This window comes from Pithys albifrons, chromosome 27 (genome assembly GCF_047495875.1).
Source record: "Pithys albifrons albifrons isolate INPA30051 chromosome 27, PitAlb_v1, whole genome shotgun sequence".
NCBI classification, from domain to species: Eukaryota; Metazoa; Chordata; class Aves; order Passeriformes; family Thamnophilidae; genus Pithys; species Pithys albifrons.
The window spans coordinates 1,741,100-1,757,699 of NC_092484.1; the positions used below are offsets into that span (position 1 = coordinate 1,741,100).

The following is a 16,600-nucleotide window of genomic DNA, read 5'->3' on the forward strand; positions in this document are numbered from 1 at the left end:
TCCCAGAGGAGTGGGCAGCATCATCACCAGTGCCCAGAGCAGCCCTGCCTCCTGGCATGGGGTGTCACAGCTGAGCAGGCAATGCTGTGCCAGGACACTCAGCCCTTCACTGAGCTGGTGGCTGGGATGAAGGTCCCTGTCCTTGTCCTCTCTGCCCTCCCCATTAGAGCCCACTCCTGCCAGGAAGACCTTTCCAGGCCCACTGCTGCCCAGGCACATTGCTGGTGCCTGACCCTGGCTCACCCCAGCTGTGGGTGCTGGGGGGTCCCACTTACCCTTTGCCCAGCCCCTTGGTGCTGCTGTTTCCGCTCGGGACTGGCGCTGGCTGGCCTGGGGACACAAGTGCGGTGCGGCTGCCAGGCCGTTCTGCGTTTCCGGGCAGGTGAGTGGAGCCTGTTTTACCGCGGGGCTGAGCCAAAGTCCGCAGGTGATGCCAGGTAGCCAGGAGCACTCCCCGCCCGCCACAGGGTGTGTGCTGGCACTTGGGCTGGCACCAGGCAGGGTCAGGCCCCCCACTGCCCGAGGAAAAGATTCCTGGAATCCCAGCTGTGAGCAGCAGCAGCCATACCAGCATGGGGATGTGCAGAGCCCCATGGCTACATGCACATGGTGACAGAGCCTGGGAGGTCCTGACCCTGGCACTGTCCCTCAGGACAACCAGGTAACTGGCTGCCATGTCCCCTTTACCTGGGTATGCCCACAGCATTGCCCTGCATCCCTTTCCTCCCAGCATCCCCATTCCCACATACCTGTTCTGCTCCACTTCTGCCCATACAGCAAAGGGACAGCAGAGCCCATCCCAAACATCCCCATCCCTAACCTTCCATCCTCATCCTCCCAGCCCCAGGAACACCAGCCCCAGCTCAGCCCCCTCCCACCTGTCGGTGGCTCCAGGCTGGTTGTTCACACAGTTTATTTGCTCGGTTCAGGTGTTTTACAAACAATGGAGGGGAGGGTGAAGGGTGGGAGGGGAATTCAAACAGCTTCGGCACAAGTGAAAAGCTCAGGGGTGCGGGAAGTGCACTTCAGCGGAGCTGGGAGGGGGGCATGGGGGCTGTAGGACAGGGCAAGGATGATGCTGGGCCCACTGCCTGCTCCTCTCATGCCCCAGCCCCAGCCCGGGGACCTGGTCCCACTCCCTGCTGCCATGGGGGCCAGATTGGGCTGGGAGTCAAAGCCAATCGAGGGGCAGGGGTTGTCAAGGGCAGGAGGAAGCTCCCACTTGGGGCCGGGAGGATTGCAGGGCCCAGAGGGGGATGGGGTGAGTGGTGCTGGCCCCTGGTGTGGGGTGGCAAGAGATGACATTACCCCCCAGAATTGTGAGGGAGATGTCCTGTGGCACCAAGCCCTGCACCCCAGTCTGCAGTGATGGGGCTCCAGGGATGCTTGTCAGCAGGAGGAGCATGAGAGGCCTCCATTCCCATGGCAGTGCCATCCCAAACCCCTCCCTTCTCCAGCTCTGCCTCTCCCAGAGCCTATGGGTGCCCAGACAGGGCTTGGGTGGCCCCACAAGACCCCCAGAGTCCCCAGCCCCACAGTGACTGCAGTGGGGGAAAGCTGCAGCCTGGGTGATAATGGGGGCAACTGGGATGTCATGGGGGGGTCACTGCTCACATGAGGGGAGTGTTGGGGAAGAAAGGCCTTGGGTGGCTCAGCCCAAACTCTGGCTGCTCTACCACTGGTGTCCCAGTGGGCTGGGCAGTGTGGAGGCTGCTCTGCACATGGTTTGGCAGGTCCCTGGGGACTCGCCTGGCCACACAGCAACAGGGTCTCTCTCACGCTCAGACAAGGACCCCTGTGGTGGCTGCACCCTGGCCAAAGCCAAGGCAAGTGCCCTTGGGCACAGGGCCTGGGCATTGTCAGCCTGACTGCTGCAGCTGAGGGGCAGCTGATGTGGGCATTGGATACCAAAAGCCACGGGGGCCCCCTTGCCTGCCCCAGCAGGTCCCAGGGGGGAGGAAACGCTGGTGCTGGTGGTGAAATCCCCACTGAAGGGCTGAGGCGCAGGGTGAGGGAGCAGGGAGGCTGCCCTTCATGGGACACCAGACCCCTGGCAGCTCCCAGTGCCAGTTCTGGGGTGAACTGGGCTGTCCTGCTCCCCTGGGGGACGTGACACTGCAATCTGGGCCCCCCAGAATGTGGCTCTGCAAAGCTGCCACCACTGAAGGAGCAGAGGCAGGAAGGGGATGGGTTGCTGGGTCACACTCCTGCTGCTATGAGGAAGCATGGGACCCCCACCCCATTCCTGCCTCCACAAGTCTGGGTGCCCCCCAGCTTCCCTTCCCTCATGGCCATTGCCCTAGGAGGACATGGGCACTGGCCACAGCACAGCTCAGCCCCCTCAGCTGGCAGAGCCCAGTGGTGCAGGCCAGCAGTCAAGATGGCCATCAATGCCAGCACCAGGGTGAGGGGCTCCCACAGGGGTTGCTGAGCCCAGGGGAACAAAGGAGGGTCTCCTGCCCATAGCCCTGGGGACTGGCTGGGGTGATCCTGGAGGAGCTGTGAATGGTCCTGGCCATGACCACAGCTGAGCATCATGGAGAGGACACTGCCATTAATGCCCTTCCCTTGCCTAGACATGCTCCGTCCATGAGGGGTTCATAGCTTGGATAGCCCAGGCCTGCAGGAACAAGGACATGGGATGACACAAAGATGTCCATGGACAGCCAGAGAGGAATAGACCCAGGCCTTTCCCCACTGGAGAAGCAGATGATGGAGGCACAGAGAGAGGGGCTGGCAAGGGGCTGGGTCCGAAGCCCACTGTGGGCTGGGCCAAGTGTGGTCCCGCTGGTGCCTGCTCACGGGGAGTCATCTACGGATGCAGTGGCGTCCTCCGATCCCCTGCCTGGTGGCTCTGTCCTCCAATGGCAGGTGGGATGATGTCAGTGACAGAGGGAAAGGTTTCAGTGTTGGCAGCAGGAGGGCTCCAATGGGACTGAGGTTGGGCCGTAGTGGGGTGGGCGCACCGTGGGGTTAGGGGGTCTCTAATAAATACCACAGGCAGCGCTGGTGGTGGTGGGCGGCGTGGGGCAGGCATCGGGCAGATGGGGCAAGCATTGCCACAGCTGCCATTTGCTGCTGCCCGCTGCTGCCTCATGGGCACCATGTTGGATCTCCCCGGTTCTGCAGAAAGAGGGTCCGTGTCCGGTCTGGGGGAAGCCCGTCGTGCCGGGGCGGCGGGCCTGGCTAGCAGGGGCCAGGGCAGAGAGGGCTCGGCAGGGGCAGCCTGGGCCGGCGGCAGCAGGGGCCCGCAGGGCTCACATCACTGTGCAGCACTTGCAGCGCTGCTTCTTCACGTCTGTCTCCTGCTCAGCCTCCTTGGCATCTGTGGCGTTGGCACCTGGCTTCTGCCCGCCTGTGCCCTCCTCCCCCAGTGGCTGGGCGGCTGCCGGCTCCAGCGCAGTGCCATTGGGCGGTGCGTGGTCCTTGTGTGCTGCCTCTGGCTTGCTCTCGGCATCCTCAATCACCACCAGCTCCGCCTTGATGGTGCCCTCCAGCCCCAGCACCTTCTTGGTCTCGTTCTCATCCTCCACGTTCTGGTAGCCCATGAAGATCATGGTGACGGGCTGCTCCCGGCTCGGCTCCGTCCCCTCGCCCGGTGGCACTGTGGTGCTCTCCCGTGGCTTTGCTTGCAGCCCCGTGATCTCCCGCCGTGGTGTCGGTTTCTGGCTGCCCGGGGCGCTGCCACCTCCCTGGCCTGCCTTGGCCGGGGTCTCGCGCCCTGCAGCTTCGCTCAGAGTGGCCTCATCTGCTTTGTGCAGGAGCTCGTCGACCTCGGAGGAGCTGAGGGGATGCGCCCCGTTCTGCAGGGCCCCGTCCTCGGCACTCACCGCATGCACCACTGTGGGGACAAGAGGAGAGAGGGTGAGGGGGGCTCAGGACAGGGGCACAAGGTGACTTGGAAAAGCACAACCCACTTGGACCCAGCTCCCGTGTGGCTAAGGAACAGCCCCTTCCCCTCTCCAAAGGCTCTGCCACTGAGGCCAGGATTCCTCACAGCATCCCTGCCCTTCTTTCAGCTGGAACTGCTGCCAGACCCCTTCCCCATCACCTGGCTCCTGCCTGGCAGCAAATAGGGAGGCCAAAATAAAAGACCAATGTAAGGAGTGGTTTCCAAAGCCTCAGGCTCGGCAAACCCTGTGGGAGTCACGGCTGTCTGCCAGGCCGCCCGCAGCCAGCCAAGCTGCCCGTGCTTGCTGTGGCGGGACGGCATCTGCTGGCACCCGACTCAGCCTGGCTGACATGATGCTCTGTGGCAGGTCACCACTGCCACTCCTGAGACCCCAGCAACTCTCAGCAGGTGCTATTCCACTGCGTTCCCACCACCTCCTGATGCATCTTGCTGGGACCATGGCACCTGGAGGCCCCGTGCTCTCCCTTCCCAACACACTGTGCCGGCTGCTCATGGCACTGGAGGCTGAGATGTGCGTCATGGCCGGAGCAGCTGCTGGTTTGTCACGTTTCCTGCTTGACCTGGGGCATCACGCAATGGGCAGTGCAACTGCCTCAGCGGGCAGTCAATGGGCAAGGGACAGTGACCAGCCTGGAAAGGCCAGCATGGCCATGGACACAGGGAGGGTGTTGAATGGGACTGCTGTGACATGGTTTCCTTGGAGAGACGGTCAGTCCACTCAGCCACCACGTGCCCCAGCTCCATGGCTGGTCCTTGCCACCACAGCGGTTCATCAGGTGTCACCAGGCCCTCTGGAGCAGGTTTCCAGATATTGCCAGAAGCAGGAGCTGCAGACACGGATCAATCCCTACTGCTGCACTTCCTCCATACCCAGCAGTCAGTCTCCATGCTGCCTGCCTCTGGGACAGGTCAACGTGGTGCCAGTGTCGCATTCCCTGCCCATGGGACGGGCTTCTGAATCTTTGACACAGCAGATCCTCTTCTCTCCTCTCCTGCAGTGCAGGGTCACAATGTGCAAACCAGGGCTGGCCCATCTGGACCACCCCAATCCTGCTGCCGGGACGATCCTGCAATCCGACAGACTGGGGCCCATGAGGGGTTGCCCTCACAGAGCTGGATGCCAGGAGCAGCCCCCACACTTCCTCGTCCTGGTGGGTGCCCACTGGAATGTTCAGGTGGCCGCTCCCTTGTCCCTGGCCCTTCACTCCTGCCACCGGCCAGCGGTGCGGGCTGGCCCGTACCTTTCATCTCATCCTCGTACACTTTGACCCCCTGCAGACAGTGGTTCTGGGGGAGCATGGTGGTGCTGGATAGGACCTTGGTCTCCCCAGTCACTCTGTCCTTCTCCACCGTGATCTCCACCGAGTACATGGCTGGGACACAAAGAGGACAGCGCGTGTTACAGCGGCCCCGGCCCTCCCCAGCCCCTGCTCTGCGGCTGGCGGCGGGACGGTGCGTGGTGGCAGCGCTGCGGTGCTCAGCGGTGCTCAGCAGTGTTAGCGAGGCGGCAGCGAGGAGCAGTGAATAGCAGAGGCAGGTACGGCATCCCTGGCACATCCCTCCTCCCAGGACCTTTGGGACCATCACCATCCTGGCACTGCTGGCATCACCTTACCTCCATGGCTGCTGTGGTGCCTGGGCTGGGCCTAGCTGGGCCCTGGAGGCACTGGCAGTGCTGTGTCTGTCTGTCCAGCCAGTGGGAGCCAGGCTCGTGCTCATGGAGGCACAACCCTCAGAGGGTGCTAGGGCAGCCCCTCCACCCCCGTGGGACACGTGATCCTTGGCATCTCTTCTTCAGCTCCTGGCCAGTCCCTGCCGGCACCAGGGTCACCTCAGCCCTGTGCGTGGTGCTTTGCTCCGAGGATCCCAAGACAGGTTCTGTCCCATGCTGGTGCCATAGTCTGGTCTTGAGCCATTGCCCCAAAACAGAGCAAACCTCTCCAGCAGCAAAGGTGGTTGCAGCCCCCCAGCTCAGGCAGCCTGGCCCCACGTGCCCCTGTAGCTCCCTGTGGCAGCTGGCCCCGGGGTCAGCCATGCCAGCAGCTGACACTCTGCTCCCTCATCCCTGTGCAGAGAAGCTGCAAACAGAGCAAGAAGGATGAAACTGGAGCAGAGACATGGAACTGCGGTGATGGGGGAGCCCTGAGCCACAAACCAGCTGTGGAGCTGAAGCAAAACCAAAGCCTGTGATTGCAATGACGGATGTTCTCTGCCCTGGGCTTGGAAAGGCATCGAGCGGCACGGCAGGGAGCGGCTGCAGTGGCAGCGAGCCGAGGATGGCGTGAAGGGGAGGGGGAAGCAGCTGGGAAGGAGTGCTCCTCCCGAGGCAGTGGGCACCTACCCGCCTTCATCATGTCGGTGCCTTCCACCACCTTCATGGGGCTGCTGGAGACCTTCTTCTCAGCTGGAGACGGAGAGGAGAAACGACTATCTGAGCCAAAATGATCGCCTGGTTGTCCATGCGCCCATGGGACAAGCCGCAGTGAGGGCAGTGTGTCCCCTGCAGTTGGTGCCTGGGATGGGCTTCCCCACCACAGGGCACCACTGCCCAGGAGGGGACAGGAACAGGGGATGGGGCTTCCGTCTGGCTCTACCCATCTGGCCCCAGCCTTGGGGCAGCATGAGGGAATGGCAGGCATCAAACCACATCTGAGGAGAATCAAGGATCACCTACCCTTAACTGTGCCCAGGGGACTCTGCAAAACAGAAGGGAGAGGTTATAGGAGCTGCTGGGACTCTCCATGCACCACACACTCACCACCCACACACCCACCAGGGCCAGGGACCCTGATCCCACTGCTGGCAGCCCTGCCCATGGTCAGTGACTATGCCCACCTTCTGTGCATTGGAGACAGCCTCAGCCTTCTCCTCCTTGGCTGGTGCTGCTGCCTCTGCCAGGTTCTCCTTGGTAGAAGCCACTGAGCTGCTGTTCTCCAATGTCTCCAGCTCCTTCTCCAGCCTGTAGAGAGAGCTGGGACTGAGGGGCCATGGGGAGCCACATGGGGCAGGTTAACTGTGGGGCGGGCAGGGTAGGGCAGGTAACTGTGGGGCGGGCAGAGTAGGGCAGGTAACTGTGGGGCAGGCAGCCACAGTAGACCTGTGAACTTGGGCCAGTGACATGCTGCAGAGGAGAGAGGAGGCACAAATTTTCCTCCTGGGTTCACGAGGTGCAGGGATCCAGAGGTTCTGGTGTGGACGTCACTGTTTCTTTGCAGGGGAAAAGCCGACAAGGTTCAGCTCAGTGGATGGCAGAGACCCTATCGCCGCAACCAGGCAGGAGGACCAACCCCCATGCACTTGCCGATGTTTTCATTTTGGTGGCTGGAGTGTGGCCACTGCATCATCCTTCTGCTCCCACACATGCTGCCGGCTGAGCATTCTAGAAGGGCGACTGCCTGTTCCCAGCCACCAGCCTGGCCAGGAGATGTGCCAGCGGCAGGGCCCCACTGGGGCTCGGTGGAGGTCCGGGGAGTCCCATGGACTGGCGCGGTGGCAGAGCCCCCGTCGGCAGAACCCCCCCGGCTCCCGCACGGCGCCGAAGGAGGAATGCACCGCGCCATTACCCGGACACAAAGGCCCCTTCGTGCCTGACCCCTCTCTGCACCGATGCTCGGTAATTAGCGGCACCGCCGTGACTGATTGCATTCCTGCTGCGCTGCCGGGACACCTCCGTGCTGGGGCTTCGGGCCCTCGCCTTCAGCTGCCCAGCAACCAGGGGGCTGGGCAGGGCTGAGGCGTCTCCCCCACAACCTCCCCACTGTCTCTTCCCGAGGGCTGAGCCGCTGCGATGGGGATGGACGTCTGTGAGGACTAAGCTGCATCTCGGGGGTCTCTGGAGGGACGCGGGTGCTCTCCGAGTACACTCTGACACCCGGCCCCTCACTGGCCCAGTTACCTCTGGATGGTTTCCTCCAGCTCCTTGGTCTTCACCTCATCCTCCTGCATCTGCTTCTTCATGGCCTCTTCCTCCTCGGAGGCAGAGGCTGGGGCCCCCTCCAGGAGCCATCTCTCCCGCAGAGCCTTGGACTGGGGAGCAGAAGGGGGTTACGGTCCTGCCCCCCCTAGCCGGGGGCTTCCCGGTGCCGAGGTAGCCTGGGGGTCCCAGGGGATCCTCACCTTGAGATGCTGCAGCTGCCGCCTGTCGTCCTCGAGCTGTCGCCTTTTGTTCTCGATCTCTGTCTGGCGCTTCCTCTTCTCCTGGAGGGACGGGAGCGGCGGAGCCGGGGTCGGCGCGGGCAGGGGGTGGGCGCCAGGCATCACCGGGCAGGGAGGAGAGGGGGCAAGGGGCTGCACTTGGGGAGAGGGGCTGCGAGACCAGCCTTGGGATCAGCCCACAGGGAGCCGAGTATCACGTCCCTGTCCTTTCTGGGAGAAACTGAGGTATGGAGGGTGTAGAGCAATCGGGGCAGAGCCTGGGCTCTGTTCACCATCTCAAAATGTCACCTTCCCCTCAGCTGGCCTCGCTGAGTGAGCTGCCAGCGTGGGGAAAACAGCCCCCGCGGCCTCTACCTCACCCCCCCCGCCACCCGTCCTGGGGCTGCTCCAGATCATTTCAGCAGAGTCAGTCCCAGCCCGGACGCGTCACCCAGCGCTTTCTCCTCTGGTCCAGAACAATTTGCCCTTTGTGCGGCAGAGATCGGCCAGTTGCCGGCCAGGCAGGGGGGCAGCAGTAGGTTCAACCAGCCCTGTACCCTGCTCTGTGCTGGGAGGGGCTGCCCAGTGTAGCCCCTGACTGCTCATTAATTAATGTAATTACTAGTGCCCATGGCGGGCATGGCTGGATCACACCATCCTCAGCCTTTCCTGGGAAAGGGGGGGGAAAGAATCATCACTCATTTCCCTCCCTTGGGGCTCATCAAGGCACTGCTTTGTTAATTAAAACTTCTGGCTGCCTGTTGCTCGCTCTGTCCCTGTTTCAGTAGCGCAGACAAGCCATGCTGGCTCCAGCACCCCAGGAAGAGCCACTGCAGGGACATGCTGGCACAGGCCACTACAAGTCCTTTTTTGGCTGCTGGAGACCCCCAGCCTGGTGCTGAGCACTTGCACCACCCCACCTGCCCCTGCACCCTCCTCCCCACTGGCATCTGCCCCTTGTGCTGCATGGGGTGGGGACACGGGGACTCTGGGCCAAGGTCTGGCCTGAGCAGGGACTCACCGCGATGGCCTGCAGCCTCTCCTGCTGAAGGGTGCTGGCCTCCACGACCCTGCAGGGAGCAGAGAGCAGCAGTGAGGAGTGGCATTGGTGGCAGGGGACTGGGACATTGTGCAACCAGCAAACCAGACTCTGTAGCACGCAGACAAAGGCTGAACTCCTCCCTTCCATCGTCTGTTTCCTCCTTGCCCCCCTGGAGCCAAGCATCCCTCGCCTGCATGGCTCCTCCAGACACCCCTTGGCGCCCCATCCTGCCCAAATCCCTCAGGACAGGCAGCTTGCCCAGCACCTGAGGGACTCAGTGCAGTGGGACTCATTCTTACAATGGCACAGACGGAAACCATGACCATGGAGGGGCTGGAGCAGGATGGTTCTGGATGACTCTGCATTCCAACCTGGCTCACATTTTCCATTCCAAGCCTGTTTCTTGGCTGCTGACACCTTTCCCAGACAGTGACCTTTCTGGGCTGTGCACACAGGCACACGCACGCACACGTGCACAGACACATGGACACACACAGACACACACATGGAAACAGACTCTTCTCCCACTGGCATCCGTGTTCTGGGCTCAGCACCTGCCTCTACAACATGGGCTGCTGTGGCTGTGCCAGGGATGCTGACAGCAGCTGCCACCTTGCTGGCCCTGCAGCAGCTCTTTGTCGTGCACTGGACCCCAGGGTGCTGTGAGGAGGGCATATCCCTGATCCCTGCAGCCACCTGCCTGTACACCCACCTTCCTGTGGCCCCATGGTGCGCTGCCCCTGGCCAGCCCAACCAGCAGCACAGCCGCAAGAGCCCAGTGAGAGCCTCTGTGCCACAGAGCACCAGGTGGCAGGTTCAGCACCAGGACCCACAGCAGGGCTGAGGTGGCTGGCAGGGCCAGCTGGGACCAGGATGCTCCAGTGCCACAGGAGGCACTGGCTGCTCTCTAGACAGTGCTAACGAAGTGCTCAGCTGTGGTAGTTAATTAGGGTGGGAGGCGCAGAGGTATCGTCAGGCGATGGATCATCTCCGCTTGCTTCCTAGAACAAGAGACAGAGAGCTGGTCTCTGCATTCCCAGGAAGGGCTTTCTCCAAAAACGGTTTTACACACAGGGTGGGCTTGTGGTGCTGCGCCCCACACATGACACCTCCCTGGGCTGGGCTCTGGCCACACATGCTAGTGCATGTGCTCTTGCACATGTATGTGCCCTCACACGGGTCCTCCATTGGAGCAGCTGGACTTTGCCACAACTCAGTCTCTGCAGGGTGAGAGGAGCCCCTGCCTCCTCCTGCCCCGCTCCTTGAAGCTGGCAATTAACTGGGAGCTGCTCAGACCCGCTGTCCTCCCCTCACCCTGCACCCTGGGGATCCCGGCAGCGTGCAAAATCCAGGCCAGGAAAACAAACGGGGAAGGTGTCGCTTTTGTGGTGGTTATTTTCGTGCTGTTTGCAGTGACGCTGTGCCTGTTTCACTGGCGCAGGCGCACGGCACCACTTGCACACCCGTGTATCCCACACCAGCCCCTCGAGTCTGGGGCTGCCCTTCATCATGGGCTCCCTCTTGCTGTGGGGTCTTGGGTCCCCCCAGTCCAACCCTCGGCACCCCATACTTGCAGGGTGTTGGACCAGGTCCTATTTCTCTCCTGGATCTTGTCCTGTTCAATGTATCCAAACTTTTACAGCATTCCTGAAACGTTCTGTTCTCCTTTTCCTCCCTCCTCCATCCTCTTTATTTTCCATTATTTGCTACAGTCTCTGCATTCCCGGGTTGGACGCCAGGAATCTTCCTGGCCCAGGGAGAGACGCAAAATGGGCTGGATGCCCCTCGCTGAACCCTCCCAGCCCCCTCAGCCCCTGGCCTGGGGGCTCTTATCCATCCAGAGGGGGTTGAATGGGGACCACCCCAGCAGCCCCAGCCCCTGCCTGCTGGGACCAGGCAACAAGGTGGAGGTGGGGGGGTCCCACACTTCCCAAGAGCCCCATCCTGCCATGATCTGTCTCCAGTGGTTGGCAGGGGCCAGTGTGATGGGGCTTTGCTGCCGCCTGCCCTGGTGACTGATGGAGGCGGTTCCTTGGCAATGGTTGTCTGGCAACAGCACCATGGTAACGGCGCCATGGCAACGGGCGAGCGGTGGGGGGATGCACAGGGTGAGTGGAGGGACCGACGGGCCCCCCGGGGCTGGGGATGCCGCTCCCCAGACCCGGCACTCTGGCAGCACTGGTGATCCAAAGCTATGGCATCACAAGCTCTCCCTGGGGGTTCTGATGCTCCAGATCCATCCTGAAGGATGAGAAGGTGATCCTGGGGCCACCGAGCCCCTCAGGAACCACCAGCCCAGATCGGGAGCAGGGAGCAAAAGCAGGGACATGGGGGATGATGCCCTGGGAACTCCCAGCCCCAGTCCCTGGACCCGAAGGTGGACCCACACACACGTGTGAGCACACACCCACCCGTGCATGCACCCACGCTCTCCCTGGGTCACTGCTCCAGGTCTCCAGCTCTTTCCAGCCCTGCTGATGCTGCCGTTTCCCACCATCACAAGGGAAGCCCGTGACCTTTTGTCTCCTCCCGCCTGACATGAAACAATAATGTTTATTTGCCTTCCTCTGTTTTTTCCCATTAGCTCATCCAAATGTGCGAAGAGCCATTTCAAGCTGCTTCTATGCTCCCCTGACCTCTGCTCCATTCCAACCACTCAGCTCCAAGCTGGGGGAAGGCAGGAGAGCGCCCTACACGGGCACCACTGCCTGGACCCCCATACCAACTCTGGTGGGGTGGGAGTGCAGGCCCCAGGGCCCATGGTAACAGCAGGAATTGAGGGACCAGCATTGATTTATAGCTGGGTTCCTGTGCCAGGAGCCGGGCCCCTTGGCCAGGCCTGGAGTGACGTGGCCGTGGGGAGGCTGCAAAGCTCCATCACAAAGCCATTTAGCAACAGGGCTGTGATCGAACACCCCTGATGGCAGGCACAGAGGGGAGGGGGAGGGATGGGAGGGGGCTGCAGTTGCCCAAGGGCCACCACACATTGACCATGAAGGCAGATACATCCGTGGCAGTGGCTCAGGCGAGGATGGCCAGAAATCCATGTGGCTGAGGAGCCACATGCCCAGCACAGGGCCCAAACACTGCTCAGGTCCTGGCACCCAGAGGCTGCTCCTGCCCTGCCCCATTGCCTCCCCCCATGGCTGCTGTATCACCCCAGCACCCATCCCACTCCTTCCCACAGTGAGTGGGGCCTTTCCTGCACTCCTGCTGCCCATACAGCCTCAACCATCACCACTGCTCAGGGAGGGGACAGGGATGGGGACGGGGGAGGCAGGGGGAGGAGATGGCAGCCCCAGGCTCCCGAAAGCGCAGATGCATTAGAGCAAACGGAGCTGCCTGATTGATTCTTCGGGCTGAGACGTGGGCTGGGAGTGCCAGGAGAAAATGGATCCCATGAATATTTGATGAACGGAGGCTTGGGGAGGGAGTTTGATTGGAAAATTACAGATCTTTCAAACAATGGTTCAAGTGCCCTCCAACACTTGGGTTTCCAGCACCCTTCCAGTTAAGGAGCAAGGCTCCACCAGGAAACTCCTACCACAATTTATGAATGAGAGTGGAGCTGGCCTCTCCCCACACCTGGGAGCACTGGCCAGCCAGGATGGGCAGCTCCAGCACGATCTGGGACACAATGCCTGGCTCCTGCCACCAGCCATTCCTGGGTTCCCATTCACATGGGGCAGTGTGGCTTTCCCACAATGCCATGAACACAGGCACACATGAGGCTCCAAGGAGCCAGCAGGAATGTGGATCCTGGCAGGGGCACCCCTGTGAGTCCCAGCACCTGCGGGGAGCTCAGTCCCAATGCCAAGCCCAGGGGCTGGGTTCAACCCCCATCCAGCTGTGCTCCACCAGGAAACACCTGTCTGGGGCAGGATCCACCTGGCTCCTCTCCCTCCTCCAGGCTCATCTTTGTCCCCGACAGTGGCTCCTGTCTGGGGCCTAGGGGCTCCTTGTCTCCAGATGGAGTAAAAGAGACTCAGGAATCTGGGCTGCGCCTCCAGCCACAGTCCTGGTGCCTCCACTCTACTCTGCCCCAGCACATGGCACTTTCCCAAGTTTCCTCCAGCACCTCCACTGCCAGACCTCCAGCACAGCTCCCTGCATGGCTCTGGCCACATGAACCACCACCCTACCTGGTCAAAGGGGCTGTTTCTGTCCAGAATGCAGGAACACCAATACTGGCTGCTTCCCAAGAAACCTGCCTTGTTTCCTCCCAGCAGTGCAGGTCCAGCCAAGAGGCCTTGTCTCACAGCTGTGGCGGAACTTGGCCATGATCAGCCAGCCCCAAACAGGGCTGGGTGCTATTTTTGGCCTGTCTGTGGCAGAGCTTTATGGCCTCTCTGGTGGAGCTGGGGAGGATGACAGTGCTTTCCCCTCAGCTGTACACAAGAACAGGATAGACTCAACCCCTTCTGGTTCCTTGCACCTGGCCAGGAGGCAGAGGGAGCCCAGCCTGAGTTTCACTTCTCCCTGGATGCTGGCAGGGAGCAGCATCCTGAGTCCCTTCCCAAAGGCCTCATGGGTTATTCCTCAGGCAGAAATCTCCCTCCTTCCTCTGGGAGCAACTATTGGCTTCTGATCAGTGTTGGGAGGGCAGGACCAGGAAAATCCTTGTTCCAAGGAGACCCCCAGAGCCAAGGGGAGAGCAGTGACCCAGTGAGACAAACCACTAGAGCAGCCAGATGTGAGATGCAGGATCTCCAGCTGCTCAAGAGCACTGATGGCAGTGGGAGCAGAAGGCAGATGAGCAGCTCCAGTGGGACCAGCGCAGCCTTTACCAGAGTTGGAAGGTTTCAGCCAAACCTCCCCGGGGACCAGTGGCTTGTGGCAGCCACAACACTCTTCCAGCCTTTCCTGCTGCCAAGTGAAGCCATGGCAAAGACAGTAGTGCCCGCCCCAGCACCCATTGGCTGCCGCAGAGCCAGGCTGACAGCAGGGCATCACTTTGCCATGTCCCCACATGCCCTGGGACTCACCTAAACCTCCAGCTCCACGACCAGCCTCTGGAGTTGAGCAGCTGGAAGGGCTGCACTGTTTTGCTTTGTGGCTGTGTCCCCCATCCCAGGTCACTTGAGGAGTTTCACCCAAAAGAAAGAGACATTGGCAGATCCAGCATATGGAGCTGGTGGGGGAAAGCCCTCACACCCCTCCAACAGGTTCCTCAGCTCTGGCTGGCAGGGTCAATCCAGAACAGGGTGAAGGGCAGCTTGTGAAGCCCAGGGGCAGGAGCCACCATCCTGCCCGGTGCCATCCCCCACTTCAACCCCAGCCTTTGATGCCTCTGCCCCAGGAGAGCCTGTGCCTGGTCAAGCAGCTCCTCACCCCCTCCCCAGGATACGTCACGCCCCTCGACTCTGTCCTTCCCTTCTGCTGCCTTTTGGCAAATCACACAGGTTTTTCTTCCTAAAGAGGCTCTTTCCTGCAGAGACTGAGACACTGTGAAGCTGTCCAAAGTTGTGGCCCTGCCTTGACCAGCTCTCCAGCCCATTCAGCTGCACAGAGAACTGCTCTGTCTCCCCATTCCCACAGTCACTGCATCCCAGTCTCCAAAACACCTCCAGGCCCACTCTGGTTCCTGCTGCTCAGTTCCAACCCCAAGCCAACCAGAGTCCACCCTGACCCCAGGACACCCCCCACCCTGCCCTTCACCAGTGCCCCACAGCCTCTCAGGTGGGAGGCAGGCAGTGGCGAGCAGGACCTGTTGAGCACTCGATGTCTCAGTAGCCAGTGGTAAGCAGAGCAGTGTTAGGCGAGGTGCCCATGAGGAGAGGAGGGTGGCTGACCCTCACTTGGCTGGGTGCCCTAGGAACCCCCAGTGACAAACCCAGAAGGTGCTGGGGACCCCTGGTTCGCCACGGTGGGAACCAGAGCCATGGAGAAGGTACGGAAAGGCCTGGGTGAACAGGACCAGCGCTGGCACCCAGCACCTCGAGTAGCCACCAGTCCTATGCCCTCCTGGCACCAGCTGCTGGTGTCCCTGAGGGGCAAAACAAGCACTTGGACAGGACAGTCCCCAGCCACCATCCCCCAGTGGCTTCCGCCTGCTCTGTCCTTCCCCCATCCTCCTGGATCCAAGCTCCAAGCAACCGGGCAGGGCCCCACAACAGCACACAAAGGATGAGGCCAGGGTCGCAGAGTGTCCATCTGTCTGGACCCCTCCGGTGGGACCTGGCATATGAGGATGCCCTGACCACAGCCAGGTCTCTGAGCAGGGGCTGGGAGTGCAGCGCAGGGAGGGGTCCGCAGCTCCTGCCACCCACTCTCCCCACCACACACAGCGGCAACAACAGGTTCAAAACACAAAAATAAACGCCCTCCCCACCCCCTGTTTCCTGCACCGCTGCCAGCCCAGACACCCCCCGCACCTCCTGCACCCTCCGCGTCCGCACCGAGGCCTCTGCTGCTGCCCCCCCCAGCCGGCGCCCCAGCACCCCATGGCGGGGCAGGGACCCAGGGAGGGGCCGCACCTGCTGAGTGGCACTGGGGAGGTAGGAGGCCCCGGTGTCGGGGTCCCGAGCCCCAGCACTGAGGGGACGTGAGCCCCCGGCATTGGGGTTCTGAGCCCCAGCACCTGGGGAGATGTGAGCCCCCGGTTTTGGGGTCACGAGCCCTGGCATCGGGGGGATGCGAACCGCTCCCCCCTCCGGTTTTGGGTTCCCAAGCCTCATCACAGGGGGGATACGAACCTCAGGTATTGGAATCCTGAATCCCCAGGATCAGGGGGATGCAAGACCCCAGTTTTGGGGTGCTGAGTCCCCAGGAGTGGGGGGCTATGAGACGCCAGGTTCAGATTCCCCAGCCCCGGCATCGCGGCGGTACGAGCCACTGGTATCAGCTCCTTGAGTCGACGGTGTGCGCTTCCCGCAGCTTCGGTGCGGGGGTCCCGAGCCCCGACCCCCGGTCCCCGCTTCCCCCTCCCTGGTACTGCGGTGCTCGGCCGGCGGGGCCCCGGACGGCCGCGGCCCGGTGCCGGGGTCCCGGCGCGGCTCCGGTACTCACTCCATGGTCCCGGCGACGGCTCCGGCGAGGACGAGGGGCGGCGGAGCGGGGCCGGCGACCGCCGGCGTCCCGGCGCTCAGGGCCCGGCGGGCGGCGGCATCCCCGGCGGGGCTGCGGGATGCGCAGGGATGTCGGGACCGCGCCGGTGCTCCCGCCTCCCTCCCGCACAGCTCCGTCTGCCGGGCGCGCCCCGCCACTGCCGCCGCTCCTCACCCGGCCTCGGGGCGCGCCGGCACCGCCGGGGCTGTGGCTGCTTCTGGGGGTTCTCGAAGAGGCTCCTGGCTGTGCAATGCCCAGTGCGCAGCAGGTTGGAGGGGCTGCATTCACATCCTCTCCATGAATGCAGCCCCTGTGAACGTGCAACCCCTCCTGTGCATGCAGCCCCTCCATCCTGCCCCACTCCAGACATCGTCACCTCTTTGCTCCCCGCTTTCAGCTCCCCCATTTCTCAACCCAACGGTTGCAATGGGCAAACGGCAACAGGAAGCCCCAAGCCACCTTCC

General features: G+C 62.2%; 1 protein-coding gene across 3 annotated transcripts; it reads right to left on the bottom strand.

The window, feature by feature from the left end:
- Nucleotides 1–896: 896 nt before the first annotated feature.
- PALM (paralemmin) lies at nucleotides 897–16,256 on the bottom strand. 3 transcript variants are annotated; one of them, XM_071578127.1, is made up of 9 exons: nucleotides 16,098–16,256; nucleotides 9,069–9,117; nucleotides 8,030–8,110; nucleotides 7,809–7,939; nucleotides 6,749–6,872; nucleotides 6,588–6,609; nucleotides 6,255–6,317; nucleotides 5,155–5,286; nucleotides 897–3,841 (listed from the first exon to the last, which is right to left on the bottom strand). In XM_071578127.1, the coding sequence occupies exons 1-9, from the start codon at nucleotides 16,100–16,102 to the stop codon at nucleotides 3,258–3,260; spliced, it is 1,191 nt and encodes a 396-aa protein (XP_071434228.1). In that variant the 5' UTR covers nucleotides 16,103–16,256; the 3' UTR covers nucleotides 897–3,257. The 3 variants fall into 3 exon arrangements, with proteins under 3 accessions (XP_071434228.1, XP_071434229.1, XP_071434230.1); XM_071578128.1 differs by lacking the exon at nucleotides 5,155–5,286; XM_071578129.1 differs by lacking the exons at nucleotides 5,155–5,286; nucleotides 6,255–6,317.
- Between the last annotated feature and the right edge of the window lie 344 nt (nucleotides 16,257–16,600).